We start from the raw sequence: 17,034 nt of genomic DNA, 5'->3' as shown, positions 1-17,034 counted from the left end.
CAATTAAAATTATACAGATAAAATTTTTTTTCATTTCTTTCACTCTATATAATATTTATACTATAATATATAGTCTTGATTTCATGCTCTATGCTATCACACAGAGCATTCTATTATAATGCATATACTCTTGATAAACCACTTATAAATAATGATGTCTAGAGCATGCATGTATATGCCTTTCCTGGTGCGTATGTGTTCCTGTTCAGTGTGTCGCAGGTCCTAAATACACTCAGCATCAATGACTAACAAGTTCTCAACAGTTCAAAAAGAACCACCAAAGAACAAATTTAAATAAATAAGGTATAAAACTGTATTTAGGACATTATAAAATGTCCAAAAGATTTTAAATGTCTATTTATTGAAAAGGTTATACCATGTCCATAGATATAACACCATCATAAAGACATTAATTCTCCCCCCAAATTCATCTCAGATTTAATGTAATCCAAATTAAATTCCATGTATGTTTTGGAGTAGTAGACATGATGTTAAAATGTATGCAGACATGGGAAAGGCTAAGAATGTCATCCTGAAGAAGAAATGGCCTTGTGCTGGCCATCAGGCTACAGTGTCACAGTGTCAGGACAGCGCAGCACAGGTGCCAGGATGGACAAGCAGACCGGTGAACAGAAAACAGGTCTGGAGACAGAACTCAAATCATAGCATCTAAAACCAGACTTATTCATATAGGAATGCAAGGCAGATGCTGGAGGAGGTCTTGCAGATCACTGTGTTGTTGGGTCCAGGGTTTCATTAAACTGTAATATCGGCTATATACCCACATGGAAAAAGATTAATAGTTATCTGACATTTCATTTTATACACAAGAACCAATTCTGTGGATTCTAGACATCAGCAGAGTTCCAAAACAACAACAAAAATCCCAGTATTTTTATTTTGCTGTTTCAGAGATGACATCATGCTATGCTGTCCAGGCTGGCTTTGAACTCACAACGCTCCACCTCAGCCTCCCTAATAATTATTTGGGATTATAAGCATGCACCAGCATATCCAGCTAATGGTTTGTTGTTTTTAGGGGGAGAGTGTAAGTGAGAGAGAGAGAGAGGGAGAGAGAGAGAGAGAGAGAGAGAGAGAGAGAGAGAGAGAGAGAGAGAGAGAGAGGGAGGGGCGGGGGTTGACTTGTACAGGTTGACTGGCGCTAACTCCTTGATGTTTGTCAACATTTGTGGTTTTTTTTTTTTTTTTTTTTTGGTTTTTCGAGACAGGGTTCCTCTGTAGCTTTGGAGCCCGTCCTGGAACTCTCTTGGTAGACCAGGCTGGCCTTGAACTCACAGAGATCCGCCTGTCTCTGCCTCCCAAGTGCTGGGATTACAGGCGTGCGCCACCACTGCCCGGCAACATTTGTGTTTTTAATGGCAGATCATCTATAATATTCTGATAAACTATAATTACTGAGAGTTTTCACCCACTTCTCACTGGGCACAGCCCAGAATATAACACGTGATCACTATGCATTAGATGAACAAACAAACACAGAGTGCGGTCAGTTTCTGCTCTCAAAGAAACTCAGAAAACCGGACGATCCTAACAGCTACAACGATAAGAAAATATAATTAAACAACTACATCTTCATGTTTACTACAGATTTTTAAATTGCAAAAAGAGAATATATTTGGTGATTCAGATAAATTCACCTATGACCCTTTTCCTGGCAACGTGGCCCTTCTCAGCATGGCTGTCCAGTTCTGTGATGGGTCTGATGCGCTCAGACTAAGCAGGGTCTCACACAGGGTTTCCTATATGATTCGAGGAGATGCTCACATCGTCCTTCTAGCCTCTATTAACAAAGGATGTTTTCAGAAAGTTTCTTGACAACGCAGCCACTTGCGGTCCTGTCAATGCGCCCTCTTCATTTCAATACCGCCCCATTGTCATTTACACTGACGTGAGTGTATTTATTGATAAACTACTCACCCCAAAAGGCTGTCAGCCACACTAAGTCAGTTTTCTCAATAGAACCCTGACACACACTAAGTTCTCAATAATATATGCTGGACAAACACACTTCAACTTAGAACTTCAGCACACACCTTGTCTCCTTAAGAATTCTGTCAAGGCTTGGCAGAAAAAAGATATTAATATTAACTCCATATCTTGCAAACAAAAAAACCCCATGACTCAACATGCAAATCAGAAACTCATTAAAGTGCTTAATCACAGAATGGGAACATGAAGAAACAAAACCCTTACCTTGCCAAAGCTGCCCTTTCCAATAACTTTTAAAAAATCAAAGTCACTTGGTTTAGCACTGAAAGAAATTAACAATGGAAAAACATGAGTCTTCTAGAAATTAAGATATAAACATTTAAATATTTCCTGTATCTCATTAAGTTAACAGATTAATTTGGGGGACAAAATCCAAGGGCAAGATTTTTCGAGCTTTTATACTAGTACATCACCTTTGTTAAGAGCAATAGGAGCTCCTTCCCAACTAAACTAGATAAGACCCTTTAAACACCTAAGAGGTACTTCAATATTATTCTAAGAGAAAAAAGGAGGCAAACTTTTACATGCATTATAATATATAGATACAGCTGTCTCTCCCAAAGGAGCTTCTTTCTAAGACAGTTGTATTCCTCCCAAACCTAACCACTGCTAGTGGTGAAGAAACTTAACTACGTCAGTTCGAGTAGTATTAGGTACTGGGTAATTCTGAAAATCAAGGTACTAGTTGCCAGCACCTAGTAAAGAGGCCAAGAAAGCTTTCTGGTAGAGAGAAGTCTCCAGTGTTTCCCATGTAAGTCCCTGATTCTCCATGCCACCAAGCCCGACAACCTGGATTCTACCCCAGAGCCCACACGGTAGAAGGAGAAAATCAACTCCTACAAGCAGTCTTTTGATTCCCATACACGTTCCATGACTGTGTGCACGCACACAAGCAAACACGCACAGTAAACAGCCTTTAGTGGGCTCCCTAGAGCTCTGAAACAAACGGCAGCATTATATTCACTGTCACACAGACACACTCCACAGGCTCCGTTAAAATGCTCTAACTTCACACAAATGCACATCCTCAAAACAGCACTTCTTAAAAGTTGAAATAAGTTAAACCTACTGAGGATTTCCAGTTGGTCCCAGGTTGATGTTCTGTGAGGTAGAGTGTGTCTATTTAGAGAGGGAAAACAGTGTTCTCATTAGTGTCTAACATATCAGTCAATGGAAGCTTTGACATGAAAGTACATAACTGTACAACAGACAATACATGTTAAAGGAATCTAAAGTTCTTGAAATATTCTCAATATAAGTAGCTGTTTTATCATGGTGACTTTCAAGAGCAGTTGCAAGGAAAAAGATAATCCAGAAACAACACTTAATCTGGGTAGAAAACCGAGGAAGTCACCACAGTTGCTTAGGAGAGACAAGCACTGAACTCACTTTCGTGTGAGGAATCACTCCCACATTTAAATACCGGTGATGATGGCTAATTGTTTGCAGATTTATTAAAGAAGCATTTACAGCCAGAATGATGGTAGGGATGGCTGTGAATAGTAGATAGTCTCAGTACGGTGTGGAGGCAGGAGACTGACTGTACCCTCCTTTGTTTCTAAACACCTTTTTTAAAGACAGTCTATCTCTGAGCCTGGGGCTCGGCATTTCTGTCAGAATAGCTGGCCCAGGATGGGTCTCCACCCAGGTGCAGGAGCTACACCTCCATAACTCAGTTCTCCTCTGGACGCCAGGGATCCAAACTCAGGTTCACCCTCTGGCAGGCTGATTTCTCTCTCAGCCCCTGATAAAATTATCTCTAAAGTAAACACAACAGGACTTTATCGGATTCCCAGGTACAGAAGTTCCAAAATTTTAGACCTAGTAAATTAAAAACCAGGATCAACTTAGCAGCAAATCCTTATTTGCCTGGTATGCCATAAAACAATTTAACGTCAAAAGATCCTAGTTCAGCAAGAGCTCAAAACTCAACTCAAAATTCCACAAGCTGGATTTAGTGATCCTGTCATGGGGCACCTGTTTTCTCTGGAGGTACAAGGGATCAGGGCAGGTCCTCTGGGCGTGCATTCTCCCTCTGCGTCTCAAGCCCATCCCACAGTGGACGCTGTCACAAAAGTCAGTGCAAATGAAGCCTGCTTCCCATACATCCACCTGCAAGTTCTTTATACATTCAGGAAGTCAAATGACTTGTATGTGTGTTTAGTACACAGATCTTTACAATAATATTCCATGTAAACTTATCATATTTTTATTGAAATCAAGTTCAGATTTATAATCTCCAGGAAACATAATACTTTATAGAAATAAATGGCAAACCCTCTCACCCTTCAAACGTTCTGAAGCAGGTTTGTTATTTAAAAACAGTAAAGCTAACCTTAAAGTTACAACCCTAATTCATTTGCTATCTAATATGTCGATATGAAAAACTTCTACGCAATGAATTTTCAAACCCCAGAGGAATACACGAATCACAGTAGTGCAACTCAAGGCTGATCAATCTGTAAATATGCTGGTTCGTGAAATGAGGTTTGCTCTGGTTTAATTTAACATGAGATTAAATGCAGGATTAAATGATACAGTGTTTTACAGATTAAATCATAGTGTTTTGCAGAATCCTAAAATATAACTACAAAATAAATTCACATACTGATTCTTTTAGCCTATGTTCTTTTCACTGACATTCTTCCTTTAGAAGGATTTTTCTTACATAGATGCAAAAAGACAAAGTGTGGGTTAAACAACATGGACAATTTATCCCCAAATTATATTAATACACAGCTAATATTTACTACTTGGTAATGATTTTCCTAGAGGAGCATGTCCCTGAAATGGTCAAATGTAAATTAGACAATGTTTCACTGTACCTATCATGCTAATAGGTGATATCCATCACTGCACCGATGGTAAGGTAAGATTTACTGACAACTAATTGAGATTCCGTTAATTGATTTCCCTTGACTTATATTTTTTTGCGTTATATGAAGGGGGTGAGGGGCACTAGAGAGATGGCTCAATGGTTAAAGCACTGTTCCTAAGAATAAAATTAAGGGTTTTAGTTCTAGATAGCTACACGAACTCCTCTAGCTATGAACTTCATTTGGTGATTTAAAAGTTCTTAGTAATCAGGCTGGTGAGGTAGCTAAGCAGAGCAGGTGAAGGCACTGCCACCAAGCCTGAGGAACTGAGTTTGTGGTGTAGGAGGCTCTTCTGTTCATGTGTTGCTTTCATTGGTTAATGAATAAAAAAACTGCTTTGGGCCTGATAAGGCAGAACTTAGGTAGGTGGAGAAGAGAGAACTGAATGCTGGGAAGAAGGGCAGAGAGAAATGCCATGATCTTCTGCCTGAGACAGATACCGGTTAGAATCTCCAGTAAGCCACAGTCACATGGGGATACACAGATTAATAGAAATGGATTAAATTATATGTAAGAATTAGCCAATAAGAAGTCAGAGCTAATGGGCCAGGCAGTGTTTTAATTCATACAGTTTCTGTGTGGTTATTTCGGGTGTAAGCTAGCTGGGCAGCTGGAACAAAGGGCCTGATCTCCTTGTAACAAGTTTAATTCCCTGGGGACCCATCTGGTGGAAGGAGAAAACCAACTCCCACAGGTTGTCCTTTGACCTCCAAACCCATGCCCACACATGCATGCCCATGAATACACACTCAAATAAATAAATGCAATTAGAAATTTCTTGACAAACACATTCTTCAATAATCTAAATCAACACACTTTTATATAAGTAGCAGACTAAGTCTGGAAAGTCATGTTTACATGAACGTTACTCCTTAAGGAACTATTTGAATATCTTGTCTTTAATTAAGAGCACAGCCTAGAATGGGAAAACACGGAAAGTAGGAGACAGGTGATTTTTATCCACACCCTTGCCAACAGGTATGCTAATATTTATACATTTCATTTCACTTTTGTGTATCTTTTATAAAGATTCTATATTTCAATGTGAATATGCATAAACATTTATATATTGATTTCATATACTAGTAAGCCAAATTTACTTTAAAAATACATATTAGAACAAGCATGATCATGCTGAAAAAAGCATGTATTTTTCTCTGTGACAGATTAGCCCATCTATATCAATTCCTAAGTGAGTAGTTTTTATATTTGACGTACATTGCTTAACTGCTTTCCAAGATCATGTAGTGTTTGTACTTCTACTTACATTACATACAGATCCCTGATTTATATTTTGTAATTTTCTTTCTTCACAGCACTCAAACGAGAATATTAATAATAGTTTCCCAAAGAAGTTTGTTCTATTTAATTTCAATATTAAGAACAACCTGCATTATGCTTTTTACTATAAAAATATGATTTGTTATGTATCTTGTAAGAGATAGTGACGGGGGCTGGGAAGATGGCTCAGTAGTTAGAGAAAGCAAGAGGACTGGAGTCTGGAGCCCCAGAACCCACATACATATCAGGTGGGCATGGTGGCTCACCTATAATTCTAGCCTCAAAGGTGGAGACGGGATCCCCAGAGCAAGCTGCCAGCAAGACTAGCCATGTTGGTGAGATCTGACTGCAGACCCTGCTTCACTGAGTAAAATGCTAAAAGTACCACAGAAGATTCCTAATATCAACCTTGGCCTACACACACACACACACACACACACACACACACACACACACACGCACTTCTATACACATGTCCACACACGTGAATCATACAATACTACACGAAAAGATAAAAGAGGGGAATACTCAGTAAATAGTGCAACACTGTTTCTAGGCGTTCCACAGTGTAGGAAGCCGAGCACACACACAACGCTGGTCTCGCACAAGCCCGCGTCTCTGCGGTGGCTACCTTCGGAGCACTTCTTTCATCCTCATCCTCCGATGGATCTGACTGGTGTCTGGGGCTGTCCATCTGAAGGAAGGCTCTGACATCTGGGCTGAAAACAAAGATTACCTTATTACTTCAACAGCATGTGTGCGGCACATCTCCCTTCCAAAAGGAAACGGAAATAGAAACCACCATATTAGCAACTATAACAAGAAAACTACAAAACGGATTATTCATTATTATAACAGGAGTCAAGAAGTTCTGCTCCCAAGAGGGGAGCGGGCGAAGCCTCAAGCAGATGCTTCACAGAAGAGGAAATCCAAATAGAAACTGTTACTGAGACGCACTTCACATTCATTAACTAGCAAAATCAGGGCAGTGGAATGTCACCCGGAGTGGGAAGGGCCAAGCTCGTGTGCCGCTGGTGAGCTGGAGGATGAAGCAACCTTCCTGAAAAGAAATTTGGCAATACTTGGAGAAACTGCGAATACGTTTTTCCTGGACCCAGACATTTCCTTTCTAAACAGCCACGGCGTAGGAGTGGGGAACACGACACCCCATGCACAGACAACCTTACCTCTCTCATAATCAAACGGAGGCAAAGGGCCACCTGCCACCAGGAAGAGTAAGCCAACTATGGTAACTGCCAACGGGGAACACCAGCTGGCAGCCAGCAATGAGAAGAACTAAACACTCTGCGTGGAGTGTGGCCTGCGGTGCTCCGGCACAATGGTGAGCAGAGATGGCTGGCTCCCCTGTGTATTCACTAACACCCACAGATGAGAGGCAGACTTTCCCAAGATTCAGGGCTACATTAGAGTAGATCTCCACAGTAAAATGAAACAGGTACAAAGACTCAAGCTGATGCTGTGTGTGTGTGGGGGAACACTAAAATTAAAGCAGACCATTCATGGACAATGAAAACCCCAATAAACGGTCAAATTGCTATCCTGATGTTCATACATCTATAGGGATTTTCATTTCCATGAATTTGTTTGTTTGTTTTTTGTTTTGTTTTTTTCAAGACAGGGTTTCCTCTGTGTAGTCCTGGACATCCTGAAACTCACTTTCTAGACCAGGCTTAATGGGAAAAGCCTTGTTGACCAATAATCTTTAAGAGGTGGGTCTTAGTTAAGGCGTGGCTTCTCTGGGACCCAGGGTAAAAAAAGGTGTGCACCTCCGTGTCTGCCTCCCCCCCCCCCCCCCCCCGCGGGACATTGCTGTGCTTGGAGTTCTCGTTTCCTGTTTCGTGAGTTTTCCCCTTATAATAAATAAAATATAATTGTTTTATCCTTAGCTAGTCTGGTTATTTCAACACAGGCTGACCTCAAACTCACAAAGATCTGCCCGCCTCTGCCTCCAGAGTGTTGGGGTTAAAGGTGTGAGCCACCACCTCCCGGCTCCAGGAATGGTCTTAACAACTCAATACAATTAATATTTGTTGTAGAAAATCACGAAAATAGAAAATACTTTTAAAAAAGAAGCAATTTACAACTGTTAAACATCATATCTTAATGATCCACTCTTAGGTTTACATGCACAAAATCTAAGAATATGTATTTCTTCAGACTTCATACATGAATATTCACAGTAGCATTATTTGTAATATTACAAAAGGAGAAATGCCACAAAATGTCCATCAACTAATAAGTGGGTAAACACAATGTGGTTAAGCCATGTATCTGAACAGGATTCAGCAATAAGAAATAAAATATTTATACCTGTTACAATAGAGATAAATCTCAAAACATTATACTGAATAAACAAAGGAAGAAAAAGAAGACACATATTGTATGGTCCACTCAAAAGAAATGCCTAGAACGGACAGCTCTTTAGACAGAAAGGAGAGGAACGGCTATCAAGTGTTTTCCTTGCTGAGACAATGGAAATGCTAGATTGGACTTTCCAGTGGCAGAGGGAGACCCGGATGGCAGGTGTTCAGCACTGCGCATATTCTGAAAACCACTGAATTCTGTACTTTTGAGAATCTAGAAAAATGTCAACGTGGGAAAAGGGATCTCCAATTTTATATTTTATATTAGCTTGATTTTTCTGCACAATTTTGGTTGTGCTGTACTTACATTTTTATCTTGTGTTTCCTACTTCAAATTACTTCATAAGCATTTCTCTGTGTGTTAAAGGCTGCAACAATCAGATTTGACAGATGTATGCTCCTTGTCACATGGATGCGCCCAATGTATGCTTTTGTAACACAGATATACCAAATGCATGCTCTTGTCACACAGATGCACCAAATGCATGCTCTTGTAATGCAGATACACCAAATGCATGCTCTTGTCACACAGATGCACCAAATGCATGCTCTTGTAGCACAGATACATCAAATGCATGCTCTTGTAATGCAGATACACCAAAAGCATGCTCTTGTCACACAGATGCACCAAATGCATGCTCTTGTAGCACAGATACACCAAATGCATGCTCTTGTAATGCAGATACACCAAAAGCATGCTCTTGTAACACAGATACATCAAATGCATGCTCTTGTCACACAGATGCACCAAATGCATGCTCTTGTAGCACAGATACATCAAATGCATGCTCTTGTAATGCAGATACACCAAATGCATGCTCTTGTCACACAGATGCATCAAATGCATGCTCTTGTAACGCAGATACATCAAATGCATGCTCTTGTAACACAGATGCACCAAGTGCATGCTCTTGTAAAGCAGATATACCAAATGCATGTTCTTGTAACACAGATGCACCAAATGCATGCACTTGTCACACAGATGCACCAAATGCACGCTGTCACACAGATGCATGTTGTTGTTACACAGATACACCAAATGCATACTCTTGCCACACAGATGCACGCTCTTGTTACACAGATACACCAAATCCATGCTCCTGTTATAGTCATCAAAAGCATGCTCTTGTCACACAGATGCACCAAATGCATGCTTCTGTCACACAGATACAACAAATGTATGCTCTTGTTACAGTCACCAAAACCATGCTCTTGCCACAAATGCATGTTCCTTGTCACAAAGATGTACCAAATGCATGCTCGTCACACAGATACACCAAATGCATGCTCTTACCACACAGATGAACCAAATACATGCTCCTTGTCACACAGATGCACCAGATGCATGTTCCTTGTTATACACATGTACCAAATGCATGCTTTTGCCACACTGATATACCAAATACATGTTCCTTGTCACACAGATGCACCAAGAGTTACTCCATTGCTTCCAACTTTTCACTCCACAACTCTCATGCATTGCAGACAGCGCTCCAAAGGAAGCTTAGCACCATGGCTGCATTTTGACTTGTAAGGCAGATTGAAGTATTTTTAAAATTCCTTATTTGTACATATGGAGGAGGAGACAGAATGTGCCATGGCTCAACATGTGGAAGTCAGAGGCCTTCTACATTTATGTGGGTTCTGGGGATGGAACTCAGGCGGCCTGGCTTGCATGACAAGTGGCTTCACCCACTAAGCCATCTAACTAGCCCCAATATTTTGAAATCAAAACCATTTAGTTTGGGGCCAGGCATTATGGTGCACACCTTTAATCCCAGCACTTGGGAGGCAGAGACAAGAGGATCTCTGTGAGCTTAAGGTCGGCATGGTCTACAAAGTGAGTTCTAGGATAGTCAGGCTGTTACAGAGAGGAACCCTGTCTTGGAAAACAAAGCAAAAAAAGTTTAACGTCAGGGCACACTAATCTATGTTTTTAAAAACAGAATTGTGGTTACATCGTGGGGAAAAAAGAAAGGAAATTGACATGAGGTGTGTGAGTGGCTTTAGAGGTGCCTGGACCAAGTGACCAGTGATGCCTGGCCTGTGCACAGTACAAATAATATTAATACAAATAAGGTGCCCAGCTCAGTTATGCATGTTTGTCTACGCACCACACGCATGCAGAAGAGGGCGTCACATCACCTAAGATTGGAGTTACAGATGGTTGCAAGCCACTGTGCAGACGCAAGGACAGCCAGTGCTTTAACTACGGAGCCATCTCTACACCCCCAGTTTCCTTTTTACTTCAGTGTACAGTGTTCACATTGGCTTGCTCTCAGGTAAGTGCGTTTATCCATCATTCTTTATCAAGGCAAATTTTTGTGTATTTTGGTTTTCAGTTTTACTCACAAGTTTAGGCTTTAGTCAAACATGTCATTGTTTTGCTTTGGGATCCATTATTAAGCCAATATTTTTTTGTTCGTTTTGTTTTTAAAAACTCTTTTTCCTCCAAAGGCTAGAGAAACAGACTGGATCCCAGTTAAATAATTTTAAAGCCACGTTTTTCATGAACAGACTGGATCCCAGTTAAATAGTTTTAAAATCACATTTTCATGAAGTTCTTTTTAAAAATACTTTTCACTGTCAGAACAAAGCTATTTGGGGCCAAGGAGAAGTTGTGACAGGGTCAAATACAGCTCAAATTCATCTTGAACTTCTTATCCTCATGCCTTTGTCTTGCAAGTACAGGGATCACATGCATGTCACCAGGAATAATGAAGCCATTTTAAAGTGTGTTTTCCCTAAGGCAACAATAAGCACGCAGTAAATGCTCATGATACGCTTGTTATCTAACATCTGACTCATATGCTGTATTTTAAGATAATTTGATATTAAAATAAAAAGTAGGTAATTTGTTTTTTAACAAAAGATAGGCCCTAGAAAATACGAAGTGTCTCATTTTTTGAAAAGAAAATGTCAGCTAAAAATTAAACTTAAAACCTCTTTGTTGGGGCTGGAGAAATGGCTCAGAGGGTAAGAGCATTGCCTGCTCTTCCAAAGGTCCTGAGTTCAATTCCCAGCAACCACATGGTGGCTCACAACCATCTGTAATGAGGTCTGGTGCCCTCTTCTGGCCTGCAGGCATACACACAGACAGAATATTGTATACATAATAAATAAATAAATTTTTTTTAAAGAAACCTCTTTGTTATTTGTTCATGGGGTTCTAGAAGTTTCTTCTATCCTGAATGAAAGACCGTTACTTATAAAGTGCATGTGTATATAAAACATCTGTTGTCACAAGTGATCCAAGGAAAGAGAATAAGTGCTCAGCCCCAATGGGACAGATGTAGTATTACCACCCTGCCTCCTGCAGGGCTCAGGCAAGGCTCATAGACAGTCTCAGAAGCGGGAGCAGAAAGGTAAGATCCAGAGGGTGGGGAGGATGGGAGTGGAACTGCCCATGCTGCTGGAACACACAGTTAACACTTATTTAGCTTAATCTTCGCAACGTAGCCGACACTGGGGTCCTTTTCTAAGCGATGGAAACAAATATAATATTAAACAATTGGCAAGAGGTTTTAACTACATAATACAAACTTATTTAAACAGTAATCCATAAAATTCCCACTCCTTGATTGGTATTTTTGTCAACTTGAAACAAGCCAGATTCATCTGTGAAGAGGATTCTCAATCAAGAAAGTTCCTTCTCAAATGTCTGCCTGTAGGAAAGTCTGCTATGTATTTTCTTCATTAATAACTAATGTGGGTGGGCCCACCTCACTGGGGTGGAGCTTCCTGGCCAGGTGTTCCTGGGCATATGGGAAAGCAGGCTGAGCAAGCCAGTAGGTCGTGCTCCTCCCGGGCCTCTGCTTCAGTTCCTGCCCTGCCTTCCCTCAGTGATGGAGGGTGACCCGAGAGTTGTGAGCTGAAGAACCTTTCCTCCTTAAGTTGTTTTAGGTCCCAGTGCCCTATCCCGGCAAGAGAAAGCCTGCTAGGACAGCACACACGTGCGAAGGGAAGGCAAAGGGTGGGACGCAGGGAAAGCGGACGAGAGCATCAGGAGCACAGTAACACTGCACACAAAGTATAAACTGCCCACAGATGGTTCCACTGCTGCTTTAGACGAAAGGGAAAGTACTTACTGGTTGTAAAGCTCTGGATACCTGACCAAGTTCTGAATAAACTCATTCAGTCCCGCTCTTCTTTGTTTAATAAAATCTGGAAGAGACACACAGACCAGCAGTCACATTTCCGTCAGCCTACGAGATTATCACGAAACGTTTATGGGAGAACACACAGGCACAAAGCGGTAATCTGTGGAGTAAACGCTTACAGACTTAAGATCCGCACATGTAATCTGAACTGGACGAGGGTTTTACGAAGTTTCACTGTCAGAGGCCAGAGAGCAGAGATAATGCCCACAGCACTCATGTTTCTAGGAGTGAGGAGTCTTGACACTAAAAGTTGTCTTTTGTCAGAGAGGCGTTTGCTATCTACCCTTAACACACCGTACACACACCTTCTTAGCAGTGACGCAGACTGTACATCATAGACTCATGGGCAAAGCAGGTGTAACAGTGCGTGCCTGAGGCTGAGGTAGGAGGATCACTAGCTGGAGGCCAGCCTGGGCTACATAGCAAGATTCTGTCTCCAAAAAGCAGAAAGTTCTGAACGATTATATTCTTCAGTGAACACATGGCCTATGTCTTAAAACTTCAACCAGAGCTCAGCAGTTAGACCACGGAGCTTTTGCTTACCTGGGTCAAAATTATCACCAAATATTCTCTTGGCAGGAATCTTCAGAGCCATGGCAGGAAACTGTTTCTTCAACTAAAATTTAAAAACAGCATTCTGTGAGCTTGATGTGGGAGTGTCATATATCAATCTGTTGATTTCATTGGTTAAGTAATAAACAAACTGCTTGGCCTCATAGCTTAGAACATAGGTGGGTGGAGTAAACAGAACAGAATGCTGGAAGGAAGAGGAAGTGAGCTCAGAGGCCATGCTCCCCTCTCCCGGGCAGACGCAATCGATGAAGCTCTGACCCAGGGTGGACGTAGGCTAGAATCTTCCCGGTAAGTGCACCTTGGGGTGCTACCCACATTATTAGTCCAGGTACGAGAGTTAGCCGAGAAGAGGCTGAAACTAATGGGCCAAGCAGTGTTTAAAAGAATACAGTTTGTGTGTTGTTATTTCGGGTAAAGCTAGCCGGTGGCGGGAGCTGGGTGGCGGAATGCAGCCCCGCAGCTCCTACAACAGAATGGCGCCCAGACATGTGGACAACTGAATCCACTGAAAGCCTGAGAAAGCTTGGGAAAGAGTAAAGCATGTTTTCTTGGTAGCAGCAATTTCTCGGGTCTGCTCTGCCTGCTAGAGGCAAGTAGTAAGCACTCTCATCTAATAGAGGTTTCCTGACTCAGCTTTAGCTGCAAAACCCTGCAGCTCTTAAGAGGTCCAGCCACGAAACACTTAAACGGTGTTGATGAAAAGCTGAACTCATGCAGGAAAAAAGTTGTGCTGTTTTAAAATGCCGGTTTTCTGGGCCGTCCTGCCAGGGCAAACTCTGACTTAGACTCAAGCAGGTAGTCTGACTGAATGTGGTCTGTGAGCAGAATGCTGCAGTTTCCTTGCTGGCAGGGTCCTTGAAACACCATAGACTTGTGGCAATAAACATGGCTACAACCGGTACTTCCGCCATGAGGCTGGAAAGCTAAGGAATGGGCTGGATCTAGCTGCCAAAGCCACGGCTTTAATCTTACCCATATTGCTCCGTAAATTAAAGACTCATGTGGTCAGAAAAACAGAGAGAAATACAGTAAAGAGCGTCAAAAACAAAGAAAACTTCTAAATGATTTACAGTGTGTTAAAAATATATGCAGGCTAAAAGTTAAAGTTCTTAAAGTAAAAAAAAAGGAAGAAAGAGAGTAGTTGGGTGTGGTAGTACACACCTTTAATCCCAACACTTGGGAGGCAGAGGTAGATTGACCTCTGTGACTTCAAGGTGTGGTAGCACATGCCTTTAATCCCAATGCCTGGGAGGCAGAGACAGAGGGATTGCTGAGAGTTCAAGGACAGACTGGTCTACAGAGTTGTTCCAGGACAAAGATGTACAGAGAACCTGTCTCAAAAAATAAAAGTAAAAATAAACAAAATAGAGTTAAAATAAAGCTGCACAAAGATGGAAAATACACAGAGAATTTTGATACTGTATGCTATTATGCTCTCTTTGAATTGTTTGAATGTTGAGGAAGGAGCAACAACTGCTAAAAGATATTTGTTTATAAATGCCACTGAACTAATCCAAAATAGATATTTTGAAAATACCTTGACTTTAAAATTTGGATCTAAGGACGTGATGCTTTGGAAAGGAGTTTCTTCTTTTGTTTTCAGAGGATGAGACATTGTGGATTGCTTCTATCCCAATGTGGTGTGATGGACCATGCCCTCCTGAAGGGTTGCTGTGAACACCCTCAAAAAATTACTTCACTCAACTGCCAACTGAGATGAACCTAGCACACAGGTTATACCATAAAAGACCTAAATAACAGCGCCCCCATTCAGCAGGAAGCAGTTTGGAGAGAAATAACTGTGCCCATATTCCCAAATATTGTTTATAAATGTTCTTTTATATTTAAAGGGAGATATGATATAGATATGAATAATTTGCATTGGTATGGATTTTAAGGCCAATTTTATTATATGTATATGTATTTTTGATATTGATTAAGGTATTGTGATTGTGTAGTTCATGTAAAAATGTAATGTATATAGGTTGTTAATGGATAATCATTAATAATAGTCAAGCTTGTAGTCACGTTAGATTTTCTAGATGTGCATAGATATATTTTAGATAGGCATTCTTCATATTTTTCAAAGATTATAGAATATGGCATTTTAAATGTTTTAATAACTTAGGGCTTTTCATGACAATGAGCCATGTCTGCTCCTGGTAGCACCAATCTACTTCAAGAGGAAGACGGGCATCGAAGAGGCTCCTTATGGAGTTGGTTAGCCATTTGGGCAAGAAACTACTCTTGCCTGGACTATTGTATAAACTGAACACAGAGAACCCTCAGAGAGAGGACTGCTGAACTTGCCTAAAGGTGAGATGATCTTTCGGGGTTTCTGATTCATGAAAGAGTCTGCGAGACATTCTGGAGGACACACAGCAGATAGTGAGTGAACTGCCTTTGAAATTTCCTGCTTCATGAAAATGTCTCTGGATACTATGGGCTTGTCGGCCAAAAATGGATGCCCCAACGGTACAGAGGAACTTTGGGTGACTGTCCAGGCAGCGAGATGTCTCTGTCATTTCTAGAGTTTGGAAGTTGCTTATTTCTTGTTTGCTTAGGTTATATTATATCCTTCTGGAGTCTTTGATGGAGTTAAAGAATGTATAGATAGTTATAGTTTTCCTTAGTTATGATAAAAGATAAAGTAGATGTAAATATTGTAACTGTAATTCTTGCTTGATAACTGTTTTGTTATATATAATTTTGCTATGTTAAAGTTAAAGCCTTTCCTTTTTGTTTAAACAGAAAAAGGGGAAATGATGGAGGAAGGTCATTGGCTAATAAAGAAACTGCCTTGGCCCATCTGATAGGGCAGAATTTAGATAGGCGGAGTAAACAGAACAGAATGCTGGGAGGAAGAGGAAGTGAGCTCAGAAACCATGCAGCTCCTCTCAGAGCCAGATGTGATAAAGCAAGCTGCCAGGTCAGACACGCTGAATCTTTCCCGGTAAGTGCAACTAGGGGTGCTACACAGATTATTAGAAACGGGCTAAATTAATACGTGAGAATTAGCCTAGAAGAGGCTAGATATAATGGGCCAGGCAGTGTTTAAAAGAATACAGTTTGTGTGTTGTTATTTCGGGGCATAAGCTAGCCAGGCATCCGGGAGCTGGGGCGGCAGGAACGCAGCCTGCAGCTCCCTCAACAACAATAGGAAAATTTATAAGACATATTTTAAGTATGATGCCATGATATAAAATACTAAAATATATGAATAAAACACCACAGACTGACTAACCATCCTATTTTGTCCCATGAAACTGTTCAGTAACTGTTCAGTATGTGACCTTGGAGAGGTCTGTGTTGGGACTTGTTTCCCATTTGTAAAATGGGGATAGGCTAACCGAGCACCTTCCAGATTTTGTTGGGCAGTTAAAGAAGATCATATTCGTTAAGCACTGAGATTGGAAAATGGTACCCAGGCTCTGCAGGTGCTACTCACCTTTTCTCTGAAGAAATGTGCTCTCTTTGGTCTACAGCAACAGATTATTAATACTTTACAGAGAACGAGAATTAATTTTGGTTTCAATATTCTCAACTCTAGCTTGCTCCTTATTAGTATCTAATACATTTGTTTATCAAATTCGTTTGAGGGAAAATTGACGTTTATTGAGGAACCATTTGTTATCTATTCTGAGCACTTACTGTATATAGAAATAAATTAAACAAAGGGCAGTCAAGTTGTAAGCTTGCAATAGGAAATCCACAAGCATACCAAGTACAAATCTAACTGGCAATTAATAG

At 40.8% G+C, this 17,034-nt stretch overlaps 1 protein-coding gene across 1 annotated transcript in view; it reads right to left on the bottom strand.

Moving 5' to 3' along the window:
- The window catches only part of Sgk3 (serum/glucocorticoid regulated kinase family member 3), a 111,761-nt gene that overhangs the window by 23,831 nt on the left and 70,896 nt on the right, over positions 1 to 17,034 (bottom strand). Inside the window, exons 4-8 of the mRNA XM_075971347.1 lie at positions 13,255 to 13,327; positions 12,640 to 12,715; positions 6,799 to 6,886; positions 3,080 to 3,129; positions 2,215 to 2,272 (exon numbers count right to left, since the gene is read on the bottom strand). Of these exons, the coding sequence (XP_075827462.1) occupies positions 2,215 to 2,272; positions 3,080 to 3,129; positions 6,799 to 6,886; positions 12,640 to 12,715; positions 13,255 to 13,327 (345 nt within the window). The remainder of the gene's footprint in view (positions 1 to 2,214; positions 2,273 to 3,079; positions 3,130 to 6,798; positions 6,887 to 12,639; positions 12,716 to 13,254; positions 13,328 to 17,034) is intronic.

The sequence above is a fragment of the Microtus pennsylvanicus genome, chromosome 5, assembly GCF_037038515.1.
Source record: "Microtus pennsylvanicus isolate mMicPen1 chromosome 5, mMicPen1.hap1, whole genome shotgun sequence".
NCBI classification, from domain to species: Eukaryota; Metazoa; Chordata; class Mammalia; order Rodentia; family Cricetidae; genus Microtus; species Microtus pennsylvanicus.
The sequence above is the reverse complement of the archived record's forward strand: the minus strand, read 5'-3'. Positions and strand labels throughout refer to the sequence as shown.